The 16,763-nt window shown below is 28.2% G+C and overlaps 2 protein-coding genes across 3 annotated transcripts in view; one reads left to right on the top strand and one right to left on the bottom strand.

The window, feature by feature from the left end:
* Window positions 1-1,660: 1,660 nt before the first annotated feature.
* LOC129976470 (E3 ubiquitin-protein ligase Topors-like) lies at window positions 1,661-12,451 on the bottom strand. Of its 2 annotated transcripts, XM_056090071.1 has the most exons (4): window positions 12,272-12,451; window positions 8,854-8,972; window positions 5,612-5,682; window positions 1,661-4,097 (listed from the first exon to the last, which is right to left on the bottom strand). In XM_056090071.1, exon 4 carries the CDS (start codon window positions 4,084-4,086, stop codon window positions 2,101-2,103), a length of 1,986 nt encoding a protein of 661 aa, XP_055946046.1. In that variant the 5' UTR covers window positions 4,087-4,097; window positions 5,612-5,682; window positions 8,854-8,972; window positions 12,272-12,451; the 3' UTR covers window positions 1,661-2,100. The 2 variants fall into 2 exon arrangements, with proteins under 2 accessions (XP_055946046.1, XP_055946045.1); XM_056090070.1 differs by lacking the exon at window positions 8,854-8,972.
* A 278-nt stretch (window positions 12,452-12,729) lies between these two features.
* Window positions 12,730-16,763, top strand: part of LOC129975939 (coatomer subunit alpha-like) — a 32,545-nt gene continuing 28,511 nt past the window's right edge. Inside the window, exon 1 of the mRNA XM_056089236.1 lies at window positions 12,730-13,029. Within this exon, the coding sequence (XP_055945211.1) occupies window positions 12,802-13,029 (228 nt within the window). The 5' untranslated portion in view covers window positions 12,730-12,801. The remainder of the gene's footprint in view (window positions 13,030-16,763) is intronic.

Below are 16,763 nucleotides of genomic sequence, written 5' to 3'. Positions count from 1 at the left end.
TAACACATAAAAGATTAAACATATACTAACTAGGCATCATTTAAATAAATTCTTCAACATTTCAAACATTAAACTTTGCTTAGTGCTTGAAAAATAAATAAATAAAAAAAATTCGAGCCTTTCTCGAGCGGCAACAAGTATGCGCAGCATGTATTTCGTACTGCTCCTTCTAGATAACTATTCCAGTATTTCAACAAACGGGAATACACATTGTTGAAGAAAGGGAGAGCGGAAAAAAAGATTAATGGGTGTTATCTTAATATGTGTTGGAACCCCTGGCTCTATTTTAACCTGGAATTCTTCACCAAATCGAACCTTTTCTTGGTTTTCTTTCTTGATACATCTCATAAATAAACCTTTACGATTATGCTTTCAAATTATCATATTCAACGTATGGGAAAACTAAACGAATAAAATGTTGTCTTTGCTCTTCTCGAGAAAATTAAGCACTTTTTAAGGTTCTTTTTTTCAAAATTAAACATTTTTAAGGTGCTTAAAAATAGTTTTGAAATTTAAGCACTTTTCATGATGCTACGCACCCTGCAATCATTTTCTGGCATATAAATGATAAGATTTAGACCAAGGAAAAATTTTATGGACAGCTGTAATGTTTGGTGAAATTTAAACATGACTTTAAGCAACTGTCACTGATTTCATCTACTTTATTAATCTATAAATGAAAGTTATGTATGCATCAATGCGACAAAGGAAATGCTTTAACATATTTTTGCAAATATTCATACTAAGCCCAAATATATATATCAAGGGAATTGATTATAATAAAATGATGATTTCTTAAGAGCCATATATTTTATTCGTATGCAAGCAAAATTTCAAAAAATTTTATTTTTTCAATTTTTGACAAATTTTCTCGGATTAAATTTTTCCAAGAAATGTTATTGCACTTATTTTCATTTCATTTAAAGGGGGTTCATTAGAATGTTTTATTACTACCCTCATAATTTATAATGTTCTCAGTTTCACGGTATCAGATTTCTACAGGAATGCAGACTTTTGATTTAAAAAATAATACATTAATATTTCTTAAAACATATTGCTAAAATTACTATTAGATGTTTAAAAGATAAAGTTAAAAAAGATAATATTTTAGATTTGTAACGATTAAATTCTGAATTAAATTAATATTTTTTTTTTGTCTCATCAAAGAACTGTTATTCAATTAGGAGAAAAAATAGACGCAATTTTAATCCTGACATTTATATGTCAGTCGAGTATTTTTCAATTTTAACCAGAAAGTTGATGATGATTTCATAATCACTGAGTTCTAAGAAAATATTTTGCGGCTGCAAAAGTAATGAAAATGTAAAGTAATTTAAATCAGAGTTTAATTGTTAATATTCGTAACTTCATTCTGAATGACAATTCCAAGTATAAAAATCCTATATCAAATAGAGTTCTTAAAATATTAGCTATAATGATGTAAGTCAAAATAACATTATATTAAATGTACATGAGAAATGTCTTCAATTACTCATGCTTTATTATTAGAAGACATCTATTCTCCTTTTTCATTTAATTTTTTAAAAAACACTTTAAAAAATTAAATTGGCAATTAAAAACAGAACATACATATTTTTGTGAATTTTATTGTAGCTTGTGAACATGGATATAAATAGTATAGCAACAATTTAAAATCCTTTTTTACAAAATACACAGCACAATAAAATATACAACAGATGATAAATAAGAGAAATAATTAGAAATTCCTTTTTGTGCACTCAGGTTTTGAATACAAAATCTTTTAATGCAGTAGAACATACAACCTATGATAAATTAAAGGAACATAAATTTATTTCTGTGCACTGAAGTTTTAAATAGAAAACATCTCTGAATAATTTTACATAACTAGAATTTCTTTTTCTCTTAGAAATATTATTAATAGAGTAAACTAACTGAATTTGATATTATTAAGCAAACTTAATGGATTAAGAAAAACTTATTAATAAATAATGATAAAAAAATATAGGTGCAATAATAATTGTACTTTTACATTTATACAAATAATATTTGTATAAAAAGTATGATATGAATATTTACAAAACTGTATAGAGACCTTCAGATAAACAATGATTTTAATCATTATTCAGTGTCTGAATAAATTCGCATTTTTTGGCGTTTATGTTTCTTCTTCTTCTTCTTTTCTTTGTGCTTTTTATGTGATGAACGATGGCTTGATTCATGTCTGCGATGATGATGATGATGATGGTGGTGATGATGATCACGTCCAGAATGATGATGATCATTTTCATGTTCAGGTACATAACCTGTAACAACACTTTTCAGTCTTGGATCACCAGAATCTGAGCCAGAAGATGTCCAATATCTTTTCTGTGAAGAGCCATACACTTTATGAGATGATTTACTTTTCATTGCCCAAGGTCTGACAATAGCAGATGCTAATTTAGGAGGTTTATCCTCTTCAGTTGAAATATCACTCTCAAATTCTTCAGTAACTGATGAATTATGATGCTCATCTTCTTGTTCTTGCTCTTCCTCCATTTTTTTATCCTTCTCTGTAGAAATTTCAATGGTACCTGGAATGTTTATGCTGGTGGAAGGCTGGTATTCTAAAAGACATTCTATATCACTTCCTTCTTCAGGAGGTGTTTTAGATGGAGAATACAAAGGGCTGAAATTTTCTTCGTCTGATGAAACATCTATTACCACTGCCAAATCAGCTTCCTCATCACTGGATAAATCTACAATTACCGGATTTCGTGGTGGTCGTTTTCTAACACTAAGAATTTGGATTTCATCATCATCTGTTTGTTCTACATCAGAAACTGATGCCAAATTGGAGGTATTTCCATCCACTGAACGACAATTATTTGGTCTAAATCCTGAAGTACTAGGTCCAGGATTGGACCAACTTGAAGAAGACATAAATGAAGTAGAAGGTGGAGATAAATATGACTCCCAACTATTTCCACCATTCTTCTTGAGGATCAACTTCAGGTGTTTAAGGGTCTGGTGTCGCATATTTTGTTTCCTTTCCCGGCTTTGCCTTGGAACAGATGTATTTTCTTCAGTAAAAATAGGAATAACATCACTATCTGGAGATGAACGATCAGCATCATCAGTGGAATGTCGTACTAAACCATAATCGGCATGTGCATCATAATTTTCCATATCATAAGGTGAAATAGCAAATGCATGAAATTCATGAATAAAATGATGAGTATGTCGACCCATATAAGGCTCAATGTGAATTAGGAACTCCTGACTGTTTATATGGTATCTTACAAGCAATGACATTATTAATTCTAGAATAAAAGAAACAGTGGCATCATTTTCTTGCCATAAGGACACCAATTCCCTGTTCAACCAAGGTATAAGTCTATGAGTGCAAGCTGGATTACTTTTGTAAAATTCAGGGGTTGCTACTCGAGTACGATCGTTTCTTGGAGTCTTCACCCATAAGTTTTGTTCATAGACTCTTCGTCTAAAAGGGCATGGCCTGCGAGACATAATTTGAGTACCTGAATACAGATTCACTGAATGTGGTGCAAATCTCATCCTATGAGAAGCAATTTGGCTTTGATACGATTCCTGATAACGATTTCTTTCCGCTATTCTAGAAGGAGTCATTGTTGTAGGATATCGAAACCTCTCTTGTTCTGCTCTAAAATAAGATAAATATCTGCCTGTTTTTGTACCAATAACATATTCTTCAAATGAATTGTCCTTTTGTAAATTATGCACAATGCTTTTGAATTGTTGCTTGCATAAAGGGCATTCTGCTTTCACTTTTGACCATTCCAGCAAACAAGTAAAACAAAACTGATGGCAACAACTATCAGTAAATGATTTATTTTGTAAGGGCTCTAAGCATATAGGACAGTTAGGCTCTGGGGAATTCGTAGATGAAGGTCTTTCAATATTATCTTCTTCAGAAGATCTTTCATTTGCATCTGAGGATTTCTTCTTAGATTCTTCAGAATTTTTATTACTAGAATCAGCTGTGGAGTTTGACTTTTGGGTATCCTTATCACATAGAATCTCTTTCAACACATGTTGCTTGCTCCCAGTTTTGAAACTACTATTCTCATCAGACTTCTGCTCCATGTTGAAGAGATCTGCAAGAGAAAAATATGTATATATATATAAAATGCTAACATAGATGGCAGAGAAATTTTGCTTCTTACTTAACGCTGAATGGCAACAATCAATTGTATATAAAACCATCATATGAATATCAGATTGCTTCATTGAAAATTTTTATAACAGCAATGAAACCAAGGCTTCATTTAGCTAATTAATGGATCAGCAAAATATTATAGTTCTGGAGATGGCTCACCATGTCTGAAAAAATTAGCCAGGGTAGAGTTAGCTATCACTAGAGATATAATCATTATGATTGCCTATGGAACCTGATGTTCAAACCTTACAAAATAATTTTCCCCAATTCTTTGTATTACCTGAAGACACAAAAAATTATCTTTTAATGATATCAATTTCATCCCTGTAAAAATTCCCCCTTTATTTTAATACTATTTTTAATTCCATCTGATAAACTAACTGCAAAAATGTTTTTAAATACTAAGATGGAATTCCAACACATCCAGCCATCTGTTATCACCAATCATTAATTCCATAGCAGGATCTTCCCTTCAACTTTTATTTCATAATATATACATATATTTTTTTTTAATTTGCAGTAAACTGATTCAATTGAATTCATGTTTTTCAATTATATCAAATAATAAGGTAAAATATTTGTTTCTTAAAAAAAATGCATTCCACATTAATTATTTAACAGCCAAAAAAGTGAATCTGGGAAAACAAAATGGTCTCCAAAGGTAGCTAGTTTCATTTGAATCAGAACGAACAAGTAGGAAATTAAAGCAGTTTAGACATAATATGATAATTACAAATATTATGCAAATAAGTTATACAACAATCAATGATTGTAAGTTAAACAACAAAACTTTCTTTGATGCTAGAGAATTTGTTGACAATTTAATTTTTTTTCTTTGATACCTTGAATTTCCTATGAGTATAATCTTAAAATATCATCTTTAGTTAAAATTTATTTTGGACAATTTGAAATCAAAACTAAAAATTATATTTCTAAACTTTCTCAGTAGTAAAATATTTCAATAACTTGTATCTTCAGTGACAACAAGAGAATTTTTTAAAGGTATTTAATTTATTCAAGAAATCCTAATGGTTTTGCATAATTCATTAAATCAAAGCAATAAAGAATTTTCAAAATTCCATGTAAAAGAGTAGATTCAAATATCCGAGTATATCATGTAAATGGAATGGAATAAAAATAAAATTCCAAAGTCATTTTTACATGAAATAGCTAACAAAGCAAAGAAAATTCTTCAATGTATGAAATTATTTCATTTTGTGTCATATTAAAAAATCTGAATGAAACTCATACTTAAGATTTCTGTTTAATAAAATATTTTATTTTTAGACAATAATGTTATATTTTTATCTAAATTTTCAATACATTAAAGAGAATTTTTCACAATTATGAAAATTGTTGAATCTGTAAGTACAGACAAAGCTACAACAAATAGTGATACAATGATAATTTTAATAAATTCATAGAAAAGCAAGTAATAATTGTAATACATACTAGTTACTATCTACCTCTTCAAGGAAATAAGATTATAATCATAAGCCCTTAGCAGACATCATATACAACTCCTGAAAATAAAAATAATTAATCAAAAATTCTAAAAATAGATTTTAATTAATGTTTCTTACATCTTAAATGTGCCAGGAATTTCTATATTTGTAATCTTAAAAATTAAAGCTCAGTGACTGGTCTATAAAATTCAATAGATTCAATAGATAAGATATTCTAAAGTTCCTTACTTTAATCTAAACACAATTGTATACCATAAAAATAAAGGAATCATTAATATAGATACTAGGGAAAAATCTCAGCAGCTAAGTAATCAAGGACATAAAAAGAGTTCAATGTCAAGAATGTAGAATAAAGCAATAAAATCCCTGATAATTTAATTTTTACCAGAGCATGTAACATGGCAATATCAACCATATGAAATATGTAATACATCCTTCCTCAAACACTGATTTGCAAAATGATTGTCCATGATTTTGCAAGCTGATGAACAGTTTCTTTCTAGCAACTTTTATATCCAGCTTGTCTAATTACATTTCGCACAGTTTCAGCATTTACACTTCTACCTATAATTTGAGAAGTTTCTTCAGCAACTTTGATTGCACTTACTTTAGAATCAATCTTGATTTCTTCCAAAATTTTTCTTTTTATTACATTACTCAGGATATCTTTTCTTCGTCTTCCACATTTATTTTCAATCAATCCATTATTTTAAAATCTTACAATGATTTTCTGAACACAAATATGGCTTTTACCAACAATTTCAGATATTTCCTGATAAGATTTTTCTTTTTAAAATAATCTTAATAAGAATTTCCTTACATGAATATTGGTTTTTCATCAAGGAGCCATTTTCCAATTAAAGGTTTAGTTTTAAGTTCATCTAACAAACTTAATCGTACAATAATTATTGTTGAAAAGGTTCAAGATAAGGTTACACAAAATTAGATTAAAATAGCAATCAAGTAGATAATATTTAGTGGTAGTTAAAAATATAAAATCTGTATTCTCATTTTTTGAGGCAAAAATCTGCATATGTTTATTTAAAATGCTTCTGAAACTTTTCAATGTAGACTTTCGTTCATTGTTCTTTATTTTTACTTTAAATTAAACAGTTTGTTATGTGATAAAATAAAAAGATGTTTGCATTTCTTGGTAATGTGTTATTAATAATGAAAGTTAGATTTATCAAATAAAAGTAAGGTGTACTCTCAATTGTTCGAGACACTGTATATATAAAGTTTTAAATATTTTTCCAACATCTATTGTAAAATAAAGAATGACTTTTTGGTTTGGCAAATAATAATTATAATAAATAAAAAATTATAATGCATAGTATCACCAGTAAAAAATTGAATTAATTTTTATAAAATTAATAATAAAAAAAATTGTGATCTTTTTCAACATTATCAATTAATTTAGATGGCACGATTATTACTGAATATGCCAACATTGATATAAAATTATATTTAATTTTTTAGAATTTAAAAAAGTAATGAACAAAAATTTCCTTATATTTTGAATGTGACACCCAAGTGTGTCTGTTGGGGATGATGCATCTTCCACCCTCCTACAGGGTAACAAATATTTCCATAAAATATTTTCTTCTAAAATATATTGTAGATTTTCCTTCTGTTAGCAAGTTTTCTTTATCCCATCAGAATTCACTAGATTTACTGTTCATACATGGACAGTTGAGTCCCGGAGACTATTAAGCCTAAAAGCATTTGTATCACAGTCACCTACATTTTTTTATTTTTCACCTACATATTTTTTGCTATAAGTTGATAGTAATGCAGCAAATCATCAGGTTTAAAAATCGATTTGTAAAATATATTGTAACATTTTTAGAAAGAAGCAAGATGCATTTAATCAGGAAAAAATATTACAACTTCAGCAATATGTTTTCGGAGTTATTGACCCATTTTACAAAATGAATAAAAACTTCATGCATTCTATCAATTACATGTACATGTAAAAGAATTTTCAACATATTTTGAATTATTAAAAATTATATGTGCACTACAATATTTCACAATAGGCTTCAAAGATTCATGATCATTAGAATGCATAGCAGTCACTAAAATAAGATTTTTATTACAGAAACTTTATAAAGTGTATTCAAAAGACCAATTTTGATTGCATTAATATCATTTAGGATCAACAATTACCATAGGTAATACATTTTAAAAAGTTTGCCCATAAAAGTTTTGTAATGTCATATTTAGTTATGATTAATAAGCCTCTATTCTGCAATGTGAAATATATAACTGGGAAAATCTACTTCAATTAAATGTTTTTCTCATGTTTCAATTCATTGCATAAGCTCTTATATTATTGCATGCTAAACCTTTGAAATTAATATAGTAAAAAAAAAGTGTTAAAATGTTATTTAAAGAAAGTCGTTGATTTACAAATAACACATTAACATAATTGAATAAGATTTATAATGTGAGTATTGGATCCTATTTCTGAACTTAGTTAAATTTGAAGTAGATTCAATGAAGGAAACAAAATTATATGACTTGATAGCTTTTTTAGTGGTGAGGGTAATGATTTCTTTTGAAATACATATAATCAGAATAATAAACTACTTAAAAAAAATTAAAAAAATCTCTAAAGATTTTGTCAATATTTTTATACCCATTTCAATAACAATAAGATAATTCAACTAGAAGATAAATAAAGGTCTTGGCAAAAATTGGAGAGAATAAGCATTACCTCCTTTTTTATCAAAGTATCACTCTACTCCTGTTATCACCCTCCTCCATGACCCCTTGAAAAGTGGACATGTACCCCAATCCTGTTAGCAACCCATAAAGAGTTAACCATACACTCACCAGGAATAACAAAAACAAATTCTTTACCATATAAGACATTAAAAATTATAGAAGTTCGAACGTTTCTATAATCATAGCAAATTTAGCACAGTCTACATTTCATACTGTCCCTTTCGAAAAACTGTATTTCAATATATAGCAGAGCCTATTGAAAAAAGAAGGAGTAGAAAACATGTCATTAAAAATCATCTTAACATGTGTCAATACCAGTGGATCTATTTTGTCCTATATTTCTTTTAAAAAATCTTTGCTTTCATCTGTTCTATTTCTTGATACACCAGGTAGATAAAATTTTGTCACGATGCTTTTGATTTATCGCAATTAACATTTGGAGGTCAGAAGAAGAAAGTTTTCTTCATATTAAAAATAAATAAATAAAAAATTACATACTTTTTAAGGAATTTTTCAAAACTAAGTACTTTTAAAATTCATTTTCAAACTTATTGGTACCTCAACATTGAGGATTATCTGAAGCTGTCCTTCTATGAATTCCATGTTTTGGCAATAGCCTGAAATTTGTAAATCACCAGAATAAATACTTCTATTGATAGTTGGTGAAATAAAAGGGTAAAAAAATAAAAAGACCAATAGCTAAAATAATGAGGACAATGTTTAAAAAACGTAACATTGAAAAACACACTCTTCCTGACAAAAGAACAAAACAAATCTTTGCTTTAAAACATTCTGCATTAATACAGACAAATTTTCTCTAAGATCATAAATATTCTTTACAATGTCTTATCTCCAAGTAAATCATTCTTTTATGAAGGTCAAAATCCCAATAAATTCATTATAGGAAAGCTAATTGAATATCCATTTCTACAGAAACAAACTTATTGATTGTCAACCAATCCACCAAAATCCAATCTGAGATATTAGATATACATACTATCCAGGATGTATTTCACACATACACTCACCATTCTTTCAAAAAGACAGCAGATACAACTGATTAGAGCAATTCATTGATAACTGCACAGTTCTTTTCCTTTGATATTTGAATTACATATGCATATATCCAAATATATGGAAAGATAATTTCGTTTCATATGCAGTTTAATGCGTAAAGCATATTTAGTAGGCAGATTTGAGAAAAATGTTGTACGTGGAGTAAGTGACAGAAATTGGATTTAGTTTTGGTTGGAATCTCTTTGATAATGGATAATGCTTTGCACTGTTCTAAGACAGTGAAGTCAGTGTTACATGGGACAGATGTTTCATCTTTTAAAGAAAAATTTGGTTCATTCTACATGACATTTATGTATAAGAAAAGTTTCTGCAGACTTATTTGCAATGCAAACAGAACATCAACTGCTATCATAACCCAATTATATCTATTGGATTTCATCAATGGAAGAAATAAACAACATTTGTAAAAATAACGAAAACAAAATGAAATTCACTGCAGCAATGAAAAGAGCTGCATGGCATTTAACTCAATATTATTGGAAAATTAAAATAATGTAAAAATACTTTGAAGGCAGTTATTTTTAAAAAATTATTTTAGGTAAAAAAAATATCAAAATATCACTTAAATTTTGAATAATTAAAATAAAAAAAATTAATCAGAATCGCAAATTTTTAATTTACAAAATCATCTTGATGTAATAGTCATTGGTCTGCCTACAAAAATGACAACAGATAAATAGATTCCACTTTAGTTAAAAAAGAAATTTGTTACATGCTATGAATCATCTGAAAAGCATTCAAAAGGAGAAGAAACGATTTGCCATTTAAATGATAAGATTTTAAGTTCATGATTATAGTTCTTGAGAAATCATCATAAAAGAAATTTATGTCAACATGAAATTAACTGCAGTAATGACTGATCAAAAACTTCCTAACCGTAATAAACAAAATTTCAATGAATTTATAATGCAACAACATAAATTTTCAAGTAATTCCAAAGAAAAAGGTTAATACATTAATGACTAAAGTTATCAATTTCAACCATGAATTAATGAACTGTGAATAAATTTAAGATTGCTGATTTATAATATAAGCAATCTTAATAATTATTATTTCTATTAATTTGAAAAAAAAAAAGAAAAAAGAACAAATTTGAGCACAGTAAACCTGATGCTATTTTTTAAATTCATTAAAAAACATAATACAAAATCAAACAAATTAATTAATGTTTCAATTCTGCATAATCACTAATAATATATATATACACATACACAATCCTTTTTTTTTATTTTTTATTTTTATATTTCCTCAATACTTTTTTCAGATCAAGTGACCGTTCATATGTTACTTTGTATTTTTAAAATATTTTTGGTATAATTACTTTACGTTTTATTAATAAAATAGTCATTCTTTTAAAATTGGAGTTCTGTTTTGATTAAAAATGTTCTCAAGTCATCATTATCAGAAATATATGTCTTATGTCAAGACATCTGCTCAAATTGCATGCTCAAAAAGAGAAACTGAAATATGTATTCAGTGTTTAAAGGTAATATTAAATTCATTTCCAATTTAAAATGAAAATAATATTGCATAAATAATCAGTGATACTTTTATGTTAGTTTGATATTAATGAAAAAAAAAAAAAAACTTTCAGAAGTTTAAATATTTTTTTGAGTCAAAATAACTCATTAGTTTTTCTTTAAATAAATTTAAAAACATTATTAAAAGCAGTGAGTTACAGCATTTTTGCATTGAAGCATTTTTAACCACAAAAAGTAATTTCTGTCAATATTTATACAAGAAAAAATATTGAACAGCACCATATAAATTTATAATTATAATTACCTTAATGAGCTAATTAAATACATAAAATATATCTTTTTATTCTTTGATTTAGTCTTTATGGAAATAAATAATTTTTCCGAACTATTTTTTTTTTTAATGACAAGAGAGAACTCAGAAATTTCAAAAAGAAAATATCACTAATTTATGTTGCTGTAACAAAAGTGTTTGAATAAATAAACAGTATATATTATGTATATATAAGCCACTATTTTCTAAATTGAAACATAATACACAAATCCCTTATGACCACTTTCCCATGATAACATACACAAAATAGAAACAATGTCAGCTTACTAAAGAAATAGTTAATTTGACACATTCCGAAACTAAATTTAAAATTCTATGCTACTTAACATCTTTTTCATTTCAACAATACTTTATAAAATATAACACTATATTTTATAAAAATCTGAAAGATAAGGAATACAATTTGATTTGAAGAGTATTTTTACAAATTAAAATCATAAACGATTAAGCAACACCTCAACTATCTTGCAACAATGACAGATTTTTTAAAATATTTTATATAAATAATGTTACACAATTTTCTTTTACAAAAATTTCCAAAGATAAGTGTAAAACAAATAACTTAAAAAAAAAGAATTAAAATAATGTAATGATGATAAAAAAAATCACAAAAAAATAAGACATAATAGAATTTAATAAATCATACTTGCAGGAAGTAGTTGTGATAAACAGATGTAATACTTCAAATTAATAAAATTTATAAAAAAGCAACAATATCATGCAAGTTCATTCAAGTGAAATGTTAAAATTTTTCTTTGAACATTGGCATAAAAATGAAATAAAATTCATTTCCAGTAAGAAAGTAAACAGTAGAACAAGTTTATCAAGTTATGTTATTGGAAAAGTATTAATGATTGTTCACGGAAAAAGCAAAACTTAAGAGGAATATTAAAAAAAAAAACAAAAAAGAAACAACAATTCAGTATCACCACGTAAATGTCAATAACAGCAAACATATAACATAATTTTAATTTGATAATACAAGATTATAACAAGTAACCAAGTTTAAGAATGATGAAATACTTACTTATCGAATGGGAATAAAAAAAGGTAAGGTCAATTCATTTTTGTCCATGCCAAAAATTCCTTACATTATAGTATATAAACACTGAGGACAGTATAAAGCGTTTATCATCAAAACACTAACGCGATCGAATCAATCGTAACATTGCTAATGCACTGACAAAACATCATTGCTAAACAAGAATCTTACATATACATTAGACAGAAGAATACATGAAGAGTTGAGATGTTTTATATATTTTCCGAAACTGGTATTCACCATTTACTTCGAAATTTAACAGTAATCTAGATTTTTAGTCCTTTAAATGTGAAATAATGCCAAAGTATCATCAATATAATTAACAATTATTGATTCTTCAAATTTACAAAGCACAAGAAAAGATCGTGAGTGATAAATTAATCTACTGCATTGTAAGCGATATATCATAAATTAATCGCTATCGAATCGTATTAAAGTCATAGTTGAAATTCGGTAGGTATTGTCAACAAAATAACAGTGAACATATTTTCGTAGACGTGTCAGTGTGTTGGACGATGTTAACTAAATTTGAAACTAAATCTGCCCGGGTGAAAGGGTTAAGTTTCCATCCTAAAAGACCATGGATTCTTGCTAGTTTACATAATGGAATTATTCAGCTCTGGGATTATCGTATGTGCACTTTGCTTGATAAGTTCGATGAACACGATGGGCCGGTCAGAGGAATTTGTTTCCATAGTCAACAGCCTCTCTTCGTTTCTGGTGGTGACGACTATAAAATTAAAGTAATTTATTTGCTGTTTTTTATAATTAGTGTATGTAATTTAATCATTTGAATTGTAATGTTTTGATCTGTTTAAAATCGATATTTTTTGCACCCCATACAGCTGTTGTATGGTTTAAGTAATGCCCAAAAAATATTAAAATACCAAAAAATATTTATTGGATACCAAAAATTAGCATTTTTACAAAAGTTGTATGTGTGATTAAATTTGAAGGGATAAAACAAATATGCCTTACATAGATGCATAACTTAAGTAAATTTGACTAGCTGTCAATTACAAACATTTAGATGTAGTTTTGTGATAATACAAAGTTGAAAGCGCAATTGAAAAAGAGAAATATGAGTGAATCTAATTTTTAACAAGTACTGTCAATTAACATTTTAAAGCATAGCGGAATCTCGGAGAAGGATCTTTATAGATTTGCTTTTATTATCTTACTAAATTTAATCCTTATGTAAAAAAAAAAAAAAAGGTATTTCTTAGTTAAATTTCAGATATGAAAATTTTATAAGATATTTTTTTTTTCCATTCAGCTGTTGTAGGGGAAAAAAAAACCCCATACAAATATTTAGATGTATGTGATAAATCCTTTAGCAGTCCTCGAGATGTACGAGATTGGATTCACATTTTCCTGGATACTTATATATATATATATACATACATAAATTTTTTGATTGGAAGAGAAGTAGATAAAGAGTTTTTAAACAAGATTTTTTTTTGAGAGATTTTTACAGGAAAATGTAATTGTTATCTTTTATTCAAATTTCTTTTTAAAAATTGCAACTAACAACAAAAGATGCAAGCTGGAAAAATAGACCATCGAAGACAATCTTGAAGTGAATTTACTGACATATTTCGGGTTTGGCATGTTTTAAGAATTGCTGTGGGAAAGTAAATACCCATGCAATTTAGAAATGAAGTCTAGTTTTAAGTGATTACAATATATTGTGAAGAAACAGCCGTGAAGCATTATGATTTTTATTCTTTATAATGTCCAATGAAATAATCCAATTTTTATCTATTATTAAGATTTTTTTTTTTCATTCAAGTCTTGGCAAGAGCATGGTGTAGTCTGTCAAATAGGAAGACAGAAAATAGGGAAGAGACTAAGAAAGTATTTACAGAGTGCATTGCATCATAAAAAATGCTTAAATTTGAAAACCGTTAGTAAGCATTTTAAAAGTGCTTAATTTTTTTTAAAAAAGGTCATTAAAAAGCATTTAATTTTCTAGAGTAGTGTAAAGAAAACTGTTTTATGTTGCTCTAGATGTTACATATGATAAATTGAAAGCATAATCATAAAGGCATCTGTATTGGATTCATCTAGAAAGAAAATGAATGAAAAAGGATAACTCAAGAAAGGAATCCAGGGATATTTTAATAAATCCATGCATTTTATTTCCTACAAATATTGTAATAAATCTTTTCTCCATTTAATTCCTTCAGCGCAATCGAAATTTCAAATGTACCTATTTTATTAAATTATAATATTATGATTTTTTTGTGAAAGTTTGAGAAATCTCGTAAATTTTTGGAACTTCAGCAACATTTAAAATACATGACTGAAAAGTACGGTTTCTACATTGAAGTGCCAGAAACCTGGTACACCCATCTAATATTGTATAGAGCTCTCGCGTATCTGCTGAATTGCCGCAACATGGGGTGCATGGATTTTGTTTACATTCTGACATAAGATATTCTGTTGACAATTAACACCATGATTCCTGCTGGGCACTCCAAAAAGCCACGAGAGTGCGAGGTGGTGGAGATCTCCTAAGGACAGTATATTCCAAAACATCCCAGATATGCTCAATAATGCTCCTGTCAAGGGAATTAGATGGCTAAGAGAGGGAACGAAATTCAGAAGAGTGCTCCTCAAGTCAGTCAGTAGCTACTAGAGACCTTTGGGATGGCACATTATCATGTTGAAATTGTCCACACAGGACATGAATGGATGCAAGTGGTCATAAAGGATGTTAATGTACTTCTGAGCTTTCATGGTCAAGTCTAGAAGTATTCAACGGTCCCATTTCATGCCAACTGCACATGACCCATACCATCGCAGAGCCACCGCCAGTTTGAACAGTTCCTTGTTGCGATGAGGGATCCATGGATTTTTCTCCATAGCTGTACACGGCTATCTGCCTGATACAATTGGAAACTTGACTTGTCAAACCAGACAATATTTTTCCAATCATTAAGAGTCCAATAATAGTATTTGCAAAGCACAGAGCTTTGTGCCGCTGAGTCAACAATGGTACACAAGATGGTCTGTGGCTGCGAAAGCCCAGATAAATTAGGGTATGTTGTACAGTGTGTATGCCGACACTTGTTGATGGGCATGCATTCAAATTTGCAGCAATTTGAGGAAGTATTGAAAGTATCGTGTAATGATTCTTTTCAGCCATCAATGGTCCTGTTCCATCAAGGTCTTTATCCAGCTGCACTGTCAGATATTTGAAGTTTTACCGGAATCCTGATATTTGCAGTATACACCCTTGAAGTGGTCGTTCATGAAAATCGGAATTTCATAGCTACTTTGGATCTGCTGTGCCCCATCACTTGTGTGCTGATGATTAGTCTCCGTTGAAAATCATTTAAATCTTGATAACTTACCATTGTAACTGTAAGAATCAATGTAATAGCTTTCTCAGACACCTATTGTCTTGTTTACACATTGTCGCCTGCATCACCTTAAGCTGATTGGATGAACTTCTCCATTATTTGCATATGACTTGCTATACCAGTTTTTCTGGCTCTTCAGTGTATTTTATTGCAACAAAAAAAAATCATTGCTACACATTTTGAAATGTTGATTAAAATAAAATGAATTATTGATGTTAATGAATCTGTAATGGATTTGCCAGTTTGTGGGAAGTAGTAGGTGTTTTAAAATTTCTTATCCTTCGGTCATGACAATTGGATAGGAGAAAAGTGGCTTAACAATGACATTACATAGTAAGAATGTCGTGGTACATCAAAGCTATCTAAGCTTAGTTAACTTTATATAAGAAAAATAAATATAAAAATAGAGAGAAGTGTGAATTTTTACATTATAAAATTTATTAACAAAGACTGAGTCAGATAATCATGCTAGTGTTGTAAAGTGGCAAGTTATTGGTGGTCTAATTATAGATAATTTGTTGGGGTCTCCTGATGTTAAGTCTTCTTATCATCTGCAAGTTTACTTTTAATCAAAAGAAAAAGAGCATTCACAAATAGCTTCTAAAAAATCCAAAAGCAAATATTTTCATAAATTATTAATTTTTAAAGCACAAAAATATGAATTAAAATTTTCTTGTAGTAACTTGAAGGAAAGTAAATTAATGAATTTGAAATATCTATATTAATGCATTGTATTTAAGTATGTTTTACATTAATATATTTTATTATCAATATGAAATTAAATCATCTTCATTGTTTCTCCTATCATTTCAGTGGAATTTTTCTTTAACCATTGCAACATCAAGATATGATCTGACATTTTTTAATGTTGAGTATGTTTCAGTGGTTTGTTTTTATTAAGTTTGTTATTCTTTAAATAAGACTCAACTACAGAATCAAACACTGGTGAAATTTTTTTTTAAATTCACCCATTTTAAAAAATTGCTTTTAATAGCTTAGGAGAGGTGCATTAGAAATAATTTTCTTATTGAAAATAATTTTCAATAATATCTAATCAAAGGCCGACTTTCATTCGGAATATAAAATAAATCTTATGAGAAAATTTCTTT

The sequence above is a fragment of the Argiope bruennichi genome, chromosome 7, assembly GCF_947563725.1.
Source record: "Argiope bruennichi chromosome 7, qqArgBrue1.1, whole genome shotgun sequence".
Taxonomy (NCBI): Eukaryota; Metazoa; Arthropoda; class Arachnida; order Araneae; family Araneidae; genus Argiope; species Argiope bruennichi.
The sequence above is the reverse complement of the archived record's forward strand: the minus strand, read 5'-3'. Positions and strand labels throughout refer to the sequence as shown.

Bases quoted from the DNA above. Each gene is read 5' to 3' on its own strand.
- LOC129976470 (XM_056090071.1), bottom strand. From the start codon at position 4,086: ATGGAGCAGAAGTCTGATGAGAATAGTAGTTTCAAAACTGGGAGCAAG.